The sequence below is a fragment of the Triticum aestivum genome, chromosome 4B, assembly GCF_018294505.1.
Source record: "Triticum aestivum cultivar Chinese Spring chromosome 4B, IWGSC CS RefSeq v2.1, whole genome shotgun sequence".
NCBI lineage: Eukaryota > Viridiplantae > Streptophyta > Magnoliopsida > Poales > Poaceae > Triticum > Triticum aestivum.
In genome coordinates this window covers 653568348-653579394 of record NC_057804.1, presented here as the reverse complement: position 1 = coordinate 653579394, position 11047 = coordinate 653568348, and the positions used below count along the sequence as shown (strand labels likewise).

At 43.0% G+C, this 11047-nt stretch overlaps 1 protein-coding gene across 1 annotated transcript; it reads right to left on the bottom strand.

The window, feature by feature from the left end:
* Positions 1 to 282: 282 nt before the first annotated feature.
* On the bottom strand, positions 283 to 2228 carry LOC123093909 (F-box protein At5g07610). Its single transcript, XM_044515970.1, has 2 exons — positions 2085 to 2228; positions 283 to 1968 (listed from the first exon to the last, which is right to left on the bottom strand). The coding sequence occupies exon 2, from the start codon at positions 1916 to 1918 to the stop codon at positions 704 to 706; it is 1215 nt and encodes a 404-aa protein (XP_044371905.1). The 5' UTR covers positions 1919 to 1968; positions 2085 to 2228; the 3' UTR covers positions 283 to 703.
* Positions 2229 to 11047: the final 8819 nt, after the last annotated feature.

The following is an 11047-nucleotide window of genomic DNA, read 5'->3' as shown; positions in this document are numbered from 1 at the left end:
ACACAGCCAAAGCAATCAACCACGCCAAGAGATCTTATTTTTGGTGGCCATTCAGTCCAGTTCACAAACTAATATCGTGTATGAAGCTGAATGTATATAAAACTGTTGTTACCACTGTCAGCAAAACTCTGGTGTACTGATTTCTTTCACCTGCATGCTGCTATTTGTACAAGAGTAGGAACTACAATTTGATTTCATTGACATTGATGCAATTTCTCTGTGATTAACAGATCCAAAGCTCTACTGAATTCATTAGCTACAACAAACATACATAAAAAGAACTTGTTCAAAGGCAGTGTTTTATCAAAATACTGAATGAATAATGTCAACTAGACATTTGCACTAGTAACCAGTCTGATTGACCCTTTCACTACACTACCAGGTTCAAAATCTGCAATAGGACTTAGGATAACCATAATAACTGATTGTTATGGAAAGGAAGAGCGATTACAGTATAATTTAGCGACATGGAACTAACACATGTCCAGAACAACAACCTGTGCTAGGTAAACAAGAACAGGGGTAACAACCTGTGCTAGGTTTACCAGGCATTGCTCTGAACCGAAAATCAACCAAGCAGGAGTGTAAGCACCAGCAAATTGAGCGGCATGATTCAAGCAGATTCAGAGGTACACAAACAGGTACTTCAGCCGGCAGAAGAGCCAATTCTTGGAGGAAGCACAAGCCTGGTTTGAAGGTAACACTACCACCCATCTCCATCTGCTAATGACTCTGAGAACAGAGGAACATAAGGTAGAAATCGTTGTGTATTCTTCTCAAGATTAATGATACAACCAACTTTCTGATGTTGCATATCGTACCCTACCAAGGTATCACCTCCATGTGAAACCAGGAAAATGGTGTCGCAATCTGGATGAATCCCAACCACCCTGTACTTCTCCCCAGTCATGCTCATAAGCTCATCGATGCTGGCAGTATGCTTCAGAACCAATTCTTTACTGTCACAATCCTTGAGGCACCAGAGTTCTATCTCAGAATATAGGATTTTATTGTTATCATCGACGGAAGATACAGCATAGAGTAAGCACCCCTGCGACGATCCAATCGTACCAAATCTTCGACCGTACGGCATAGGGATAGTCCTCCGCACTTTACCTTGCATGTCAATCCCCAGGAGCACATGCTCGTTGCTGATGCCCTTCGGGTTGCCAATCACGTACATCATACCGCCGACAAAGACACCCTTACTATAGAAGAACAGCGCCACTTTCTCAACAATCCCACCATCTCCGCGACTCCAGGCTCCTGTTCGCGACGAGTAGACGTTCACTCCTGTCATGTACGTTTCCACAGTGGTCTCCTCAAAACAAAAAACGTGGAAATGGGACGAGACTGCCGGATCAAAAGCTAGGCTTGCCATACAGTTATATCTAAATCTGTCTGCCGGCGCCTGCGGTTGAGGGGGCAGCTCCACCCACCTCCCAGTGGCCGGATTGCACACAACAAAACGGAAATCGTCCTCTGCCAAAGCCCAAGGGTTCACCATGTTCTTGCTGGAGCTTAGGTAGAGAAGGAGGCCATTGCAGGCGTCCACCTGAGCCATGTCCTTGTACTTGCTAGGCTGCAGGTAAGGGAGGGAAGGGTCGAACGGGGCTGCGCCGCGGGAGACGCTGGCGAAGTGGTGGCGATTCCGGCCGGCGGTGGTCGTGTAGAGGAAGCCGGCGAGGGTCTGGGGCAGCTTCTTGCGGTTGGCGGGGTCGGCGATGAGGTCGCGCCAGCGCACGGAGACGCACTTGAAGCGGTGGAGGGATCTGGCCGGGATGCGGGAGAGGATCTCCAGGATGAGGTCGTCCGTGAGCCGGCAGGCCGTCCCCGCCGCCGCCCCCGGATGGCTATCCAGCCTCGACTTGTTGTTCCTCTCGAAGACCTCCCCTTTATCCGCCTCCTCCATCTCCATGGATCGGAAGCGGGAGAGCCCAGGCAGGGGACAGGTAAGATCTGGTGGATCTGCAGTTGGAGAGAGGATATCATCGATCTGGCGTAGGAAAATCGACCCGGGTAGCAGCCGGCGGTTGTGACCTCGCCCTCGCCGTGGTGAGTCGGGAAAGGTGGACAGGTGGTACCTTGGTTTAGGCGGCGACGGGCGACGGAGATGCAGCCGGCGGCGCCTCGCTTCTCGGAGGACAGCGGCTCAGGAAAATCGACTCTTCACGACGGCGAATGTGAATGCTGAACTCTTTTTTTTTTCCCGAGGAAACCGAAGCTCTTTGTTTGTTGTAGAAGAGTTACCGAATTTTGAGAATTCATAACTTTTGGAGTTTATCATTTTTCAGACATGTTTTCAAAGTCAAGAAGAAAAAACACTTATCTTCATGGCAAGCAAGTGTCGAATCGATACACCAAAAGACCCTATATATTTTCGCACGAAAGTGAAATAACCACTTTACAAGGAAAATTGGCCGAAAATCAATACATATCCACGCACACGCGCGCCAGCCCCGAGGCTGCTCCAAGCGAGTCGATGAATTTGTCGTCCAAGTAGCAACGGATGACACCCTATCATAGGACGCCGAGCCGCCGCTCCGACTTTACAAGCCACACCAACACAGACGGCGACCCTGCGGTCGAGTTCCCGAACAAGCCGTCGACCCTACCGCCTAAACAACCAAAGAGACACCTTACAGCGTGATCTGGTGGCACCGCTCGAACTTACAAATCGCAACAACGCACACACCAACCCAGAGCCCACGTAGTGGATGAACCAAATACTTGGTACCCAAGCAACCTTAGGTGACATCCACCCATATGGACCTCATGGTTCTAAGGCCTTCTCTGGTGCTCCACCATGTAGAAGTGTTAAGGTTGCCAAGGACAAAAAATATGATGTGGCAAGATAGTTACAAGGAGAAAGAGCACTTTGATGACCTAGAAGAAATAATGCTAAGCACATGTACCTAATATTACTAGGATAACTAATACTTAAATGGAAGGAGATAATTACAATAGATTTCTTATACTCACGCATTTTAAAATACTCTTATCAAGATGTTTATAGAAAACACAAATACAGACACATTTAGGACATTAAAACTAACGCTAATCCCTGCCTTCGCGGGCCATCAACATCTAGACCATTCATTTTTGTGATCTTGCAACTTTTGGCCGTCTGGTCTCCATTAGTCGGTTGTCTCGCACGTCTTGCAGCAAGAGGTGTTCTCCCTTTCTTACTGGACTACGTCTGGCCATCCTCATCTCAGTAAAATAAGTTGAGTTAAATAAGTTGGGTTGTTTGTGTTTTCCCCTATGGATCAAGGGATTTTTAAGTTTCGGTGAACACATGCTTTCGTTGTCGTGTCTGCGTCATATTCACTCCGTCACTAGTAGAAAAAGGACCTTATGTGAGACACATTAGTCCCAATTCGATTTTGGCCCGACTAATGGTACCATTAGTCCCGGTTCGAACTACTATGCATTAGTGCCGGTTCGTGTTGAACCTTTAGTACCGGTTCGTGCCACGAACCGGTACTAAAGGGGTGGTGGTAGGCTGGCATCAAATCGGGTCCCCACGAGCCCATTTAGTCCCGGTTTGTGGCACAAACCGGTACTAAAGGGCTAACCTTTAGTATCGGTTCGTGCCACGGACCGGCACTAAAGGGGTCTAACCTATAGTCCCGGTTGGAGACACAAACCGGGACTATAGGGCAATTTTCAAACTCTACCCCCCCCCCCCCCCGATCGCCTTTTCAGCTTTGTAAAAAGCAAAAGAAAATGATTAAAACTTCAAAAATTAAAATCCTTCAAGATGTAGTTATGTTACTACATCTATTAGTTAGGAAATTTAGAAAACTTAAATTTGGGCATGTTTTGCAAAAAAAGTGTTATGAAAAAGTAAAACGGCCATATCTTTTGCATACAATGTCGAAAAAAGCATAATATATCAAAAAATCAGCATGAAATCCCGCATCCAATTTTGACAGCCGTAGGCCTGTTTGCAAATTTTTAGAATTGTCAAATTCTAAAAGGAAAAAAAGATATGCTCAAATTTCAGTTTTTTTGAATTTTGGGGGGTTCTGTGGTCAAACTACTTATTCAAGAAATATTAGTGTTACTAAATAATTATTCAAGAATATAAGTGTTACTAAATAATTATTTAAGTTTTTTGAATTTTGATCAAACTATGGTCAAACTATGGTCAAACTATGGTCAAACTACTTATTCAAGAAATATTAGTGTTACTAAAAAATTATTGTTTTTTTAGAATAATAGTTTCAAATTCAAATGGTGAAACGTGTGACCTAATGCTCAAGCTAAACTCCTGAGGGTTAATAGGGTTGACAACTTACTATTGTCAGGAAAACAACAAGTGTAGACTTGAAAACTAGGGGGAATAGAACTCCAAAGTTAAGCATGCTCAGGCTGGAGTAGTGAGAGAATGGGTGACCGGCTGGGAAGTTAGACGATTTGGAATGAGTGATCCACACTTGAGTAGTTAAGAGGGGTGATTAGAGAAAAAATTATCAAATAATTAAGAAAATTGAAAAAAAAATATTTTCCCAAAATTTTAAAAAAAATCAAAAAAAAACTTAGTGGCGGACCTTTAGTGGCGGTTCGTGCTCACGCGAGCTCACGCCATGTGGTGGACCTTTAGTGGCGGTTCATGCTGAACCGGTACTAAAGGGGGGGGGGCTTTAGTCTCCATCCTTTAGTGCTGGTCACAGAACCGGCACTAAAGGCCCTTACAAACCGGTAATAAAGCTCCGTTTTCTACTAGTGCGTGTTTGTTTCCCATAATATCCATTTTAGTATTCATTTCCGCTTCCACACACAAATTAAAACAAATTGTGGTAGCAAGTAGGTCCATCTGTTTCTATTCCGTTTTCATCCCTACTCATATGCATTTAGAGACTAGATGAACGTGTTGGGGAACGTAGTAATTTCAAAAAAAATCCTACGTACACGCAAGATCATGGTGATGACATAGCAACGAGAGGGGAGAGTGTTGTCCATGTACCCTCGTAGACCGTAAGCGGAAGCGTTATGACAACGCGGTTGATGTAGTCGTACGTCTTCACGATCCGACCGATCCAAGCACCGAACGTATGGCACCTCCGAGTTCAGCACACGTTCAGCTCGATGACGATCCCCGGGCTCCGATCCAGCAAAGCTTCGGGGATGAGTTCCGTCAACACGACGGTGTGGTGACGATGATGATGTTCTACCGGCGCAGGGCTTCGCCTAAACTCCGCGACGATATGACCGAGGTGGAATATGGTGGAGGGGGGCACCGCACACGGCTAAGGAACGATCCGTAGATCAACTTGTGTGTCATGGGGTGCCCCCTATCCCCGTATATAAAGGAGCAAGGGGGAGGGGGCGGCCGGCCAAGGGAGGGCGCGCCAGGGAGGAGTCCTACTCCCACCGGGAGTAGGACTCCCTCCTTTCCTAGTCTAACTAGGAGAGGGGAAGGAAGGGAAGGAGAAGTAGAAGGAAGGAGAGGGAGGAAAAGGAGGAAAGGGGGGCCGACCCCCTAGTCCAATTCGGTTTGGGCTAGGAGGGCCGCGTGCCCTGCCTCCTCTCTTCCACCACTTGGCCCATGAGGCCCATTGTTTCTTCTTCGTATTCCCGTAACTCCCCGGTACCCCCGAAAATACCCGAATCACTCGGAACCTTTCCGAACTCCGAATATAGTCGTCCAATATATCGATCTTTACGTCTCGATCATTTCGAGACTCCTCGTCATGTCCCCGATCTCATCCGGGACTCCGAACTCCTTCGGGACATCAAAACTTATAAACTCATAATAAAACTGTCATCGTAACGTTAAGCGTGCGGACCCTACGGGTTCGAGAACTATGTAGACATGACCTAGAACTATTCTCGGTCAATAACCAATAGCGGGACCTGGATGCCCATATTGGCTCCTACATATTCTACGAAGATCTTTATCGGTCAAACCGCATAACAACATACGTTGTTCCCTTTGTCATCGGTATGTTGCTTGCCCGAGATTTGATCGTCGGTATCTCAATACCTAGTTCAATCTCGTTACCGGCAAGTCTCTTTACTCGTTCCGTAATACATCATCCCGCAACTAACTCATTAGTTGCAATGCTTGCAAGGCTTAAGTGATGTGTATTACCGAGAGGGCCCAGAGATACCTCTCCGACAATCGGAGTGACAAATCCTAATCTCGAAATACGCCAACCCAACATGTACCTTCAGAAACACCTGTAGAGCTCCTTTATAATCATCCAGTTACGTTGTGACGTTTGGTAGCACACAAAGTGTTCCTCCGGTAAACGGGAGTTGCATAATCTCATAGTCATAGGAACATGTATAAGTCATGAAGAAAGCAATAGCAACATACTAAACGATCAAGTGCTAAGCTAACGGAATGGGTCAAGTCAATCACATCATTCTCCTAATGATGTGATCCCGTTAATCAAATGACAACTCTTTTGTCCATGGCTAGGAATCTTAACCATCTTTGATGCACGAGCTAGTCAAGTAGAGGCATACTAGTGACACTATGTTTGTCTATGTATTCACACATGTATTATGTTTCCGGTTAATACAATTCTAGCATGAATAATAAACATTTATCATGAAATAAGGAAATAAATAATAACTTTATTATTGCCTCTAGGGCATATTTCCTTCAGTCTCCCACTTGCACTAGAGTCAATAATCTAGTTCACATCACCATGTGATTTAACACCAATATTCACATCTGTATGTGATTAATACCCATAGTTCACATCGTCATGTGATCAACGCCCAAAGGGTTTACTAGAGTCAATGATCTAGTTCACATCGCTATGTGATTAACACCCAAAAGTGTACTAAGGTATGATCATGTTTTGCTCGTGAGAGAAGCTTAGTCAACGGGTCTGTCATATTCAGAGCCGTATGTATTTCGCAAATATTCTATGTCCACAATGCTCTGCACGGAGCTACTCTAGCTAATTGCTCCCACTTTCAATATGTATCCAGATTGAGACTTAGGGTCATCTGGATTGGTGTAAAAGCTTGCATCATTGTAACTTTAACGACGGGCTCTTTTATCACCTCCATAATCGAGAAACATCTCCTTAGTCCTCACTAAGGATATTCTTGACCCATGTCCAGTGATCTACTTATTAGATCAAAATTGTATTCCTTTGCCAAACACAGAGCAAGGTATACAATAGGTCTGGTTCATAGCATAGCATACTTTATAGAACCTATGACTGAGGCATAGGGAATGACTTTTCATTCTCTTTGTATTTTCTGCAATGGTCGGGTCTTGAGTCTTACTCAACTTCACACCTTGTAACACAGGCAAGAACTCCTTCTTTGACTGTTCCATTTTGAACTATTTCAAAAATTTATCAAGGTATGTACTCATTGAAAAATCTTATCAAGCGTCTTGATCTATCTATATAGATCTTGATGCTCAATGTGTAAGCAGCTTCATCGAGGTCTTTCTTTGAAAAACTCTTATTCAAGTATCCTTTCATGCTATCCAGAATTTCCATATCATTTCCAATTAACAATATGTCATCCACATATAATATTAGAAATGCTACAGAGCTCCCACTCACTTTCTTGTAAATACAGGCTTCTTCAAAAGTCTGTATAAAACCATATGCTTTGATCAACTCATCAAAGCATATATTCCAACTCCGAGATGCTTGCACCAGTCCATAGATGGATCGCTGGAGCTTGCACAATTTGTTAGCACCTTTAGGATTGACAAAACCTTCTGGTTGCATCATATACAACTCTTCTTTAAGAAAACCATTAAGGAATGCAGTTTTGTTTATCCATTTGCCAGATTTCATAAAATGCGGCAATTGCTAACATGATTCAGATAGACTTAAGCATAGATACGAGTGAAAAACTCTCATCGTAGTCAACACCTTGAACTTGTCGAAAACCTTTTGCGACAATTCTAGCTTTGTAGATAGTAACACTATCAACGTCCATCTTCCTCTTGAAGATCCATTTAATCTCAATGTCTCGCCGATCATTGGGCAAGTCAATCAAAGTCCATACTTTGTTTTCATACATGGATCTTATCTCAGATCTCATGGCCTCAAGCCATTTTGCGGAATCTGGGCTCACCATCGCTTCTTCATAGTTCGTAGGTTCATCATGGTCTAGTAACATAACTTCCAGAACAGGATTACCGTACCACTCTGGTGCGGATCTTACTTTGGAAGACCTACGAGGTTCTATATTAACTTAATCTGAAGTTTCATGATCATCATCATCAACTTCCTCACTAATTGGTGTAGTAGTCACAGGAACAGATTTCTGTGATGAACTACTTTCAAATGAGGGAGCAGGTACAATTACCTCATCAAGTTCTACTTTCCTCCCACTCACTTCTTTCAAGAGAAACTCCTTCTCTAGAAAGGATCCATTCTTAGCAACGAATGTTTTGCCTTTGGATTTGTGATAGAAGGAGTACCCAACAGTTTCCTTTGGGTATTCTATGAAGACGCACTTCTCCGATTTGGGTTCGAGCTTATCAGGTTGAAACTTTTTCATATAAGCATCGCAACTCCAAACTTTAAGAAACGGCAACTTTGGTTTCTTGCCAAACCACAGTTCATAAGGCGTCGTCTCAACGGATTTTGATGGTGCCCAATTTAAAGTGAATGCAGCTGTCTCTAATGCATAACCCCAAAACGATAGCGGTAAATCGGTAAGAGACATCATAGATCGCACCATATCCAATAAAGTGCGGTTACGGCGTTTGGACACACCATAACGTTGTGGTGTTCCAGGTGGCGTGAGCTGTGAAACTATTCCACATTGTTTTAATTGAAGACCAAACTCGTAACTCAAATATTTGTCTCCGCGATCAGATCGCAGAAACTTTATTTTCTTGTTACGATGATTTTTCCACTTCACTCTGAAATTCTTTGAACCTTTCAACTATTTCAGACTTATGTTTCATCAAGTAGATATACCCATATCTGCTCAAATCATCTTGTGAAGGTCAGAAAATAACGATACTTGCCACGAGCATCAACACTCATTGGATCGCATACATCGGTATGTATTATTTCCAATAAGTCAGTAGCTTGTTCCATTGTTCCGGAGAATGGAGTTTTAGTCATCTTGCCCAAAAGGCACGGTTCGCAAGCATCAAATGATTCATAACCAAGTGATTCCGAAAATCCATCTTTTATGGAGTTTCTTCATGCGCTTTACACCAATATGACCTAAACGGCAGTGCCACAAATAAGTTGCACTATCATTATTAACTTTACATCTTTTGGTTTCAATATTATGAATATGTGTATCACACGATGGAGATCCAACAAACCATTTTCATTGGGTGTATGACCATAGAAGGTTTTATTCATGTAAACAGAACAATAATTATTCTCTAACTTACATGAATAACCGTATTGCAATAAACATGATCAAATCATATTCATGCTCAACGCAAACGCCAAATAACATTTATTTAGGTTCGACACTAATCCCGAAAGTATAGGGAGTGTGCGATGATGATCATATCAATGTTGGAACTACTTCCAACATTCATCGTCACCTCACCCTCAACTAGTTTCTGTTTATTCTGCAACTCCCGTTTCGAGTTACTACTCTTAGCAACTAAACTAGTATCAAATACCAAGGGGTTGCTATAAACACTAGTAAAGTACACATCAATAGCATGTATATCAAATATACCTATGTTCACTTTGCCATCCTTCTTATCCGCCAAATACTTGGGGTAGTTCCACTTCCAGTGACTAGTCCCTTTGCAGTAGAATCACTTAGTCTTAGGCTTAGGTCCAGACTTGGGCTTCTTCACTTGAGCAGCAACTTGCTTGCTGTTCTTCTTGAAGTTCCCCTTCTTCCCTTTGCCCTTTTTCTTGAAACTAGTGATCTTGTCCACCATCAACACTTTGATGTTTTTCTTTGATTTCTACCTTCGCCGATTTTTTGCATCGCGAAGAGCTTGGGAATTGTTTTCGTCATCCCTTGCATACTATAGTTCATCACGAAGTTCTAGTAACTTAGTAATGGTGACTAGAGAATTCTGTCAATCACTATCTTATCTGGAAGATTAACTCCCACTTGATTCAAGCGATTGAAGTACCCAGACAATCTGAGCACATGCTCACTAGTTGAGCGATTCTCCTCCATCTTTTAGCCATAGAACTTGTTGGAGACTTCATATCTCTCAACTCGGGTATTTGCTTCAAATATTAACTTCAACTCCTGGAACATCTCATATGGTCCATGACGTTCAAAACGTCTTTGAAGTCCCGATTCTAAGCCGTTAAGCATGGTGCACTAAACTATCAAGTAGTCATCATATTGAGCTAGCCAAACGTTCATAACGTCTGCGTCTGCTCCTGCAATAGGTCTGTCACCTAGCGGTGCATTAAGGACATAATTCTTCTGTGCAGCAATGAGGATAAACCTCAGATCACGGATCCAATCCGCATCATTGCTACTAACATCTTTCAACACAATTTTCTCTAGGAACATATCAAAATAAACATATGAAAGCAACAATGCAAGCTATTGATCTACAACATAATTTGCAAAATACTACCAGGACTAAGTTCATGATAAATTTAAGTTCAATTAATCATATTACTTAAGAACTCCCACTTAGATAGACATCCCTCTAATCCTCTAAGTGATCACGTGATCCAAATCAACTAAACCATAACCGATCATCACGTGAAATGGAGTAGCTTTCAATGGTGAACATCATTATGTTGATCATATCTACTATATGATTCACGCTCGACCTTTCGGTCTCCGTGTTCCGAGGCCATATCTGCATATGCTAGGCTCGTCAAGTTTAACCTGAGTATTCTGCGTGTGCAAAACTGGCTTGCACCCGTTGTAGATGGACGTAGAGCTTATCACACCCGATCATCACGCGGTGTCTGGGCACGATGAACTTCGGCAACGGTGCATACTCAGGGAGAACACTTCTTGATAATTAGTGAGAGATCATCTTATAATGCTACCGTCAAACAAAACAGAATAAGATGTATAACAGATAAACATCATATGAAATCAAAATATGTGACATGATATGGCCATGATCATCTTGCGCCTTTGA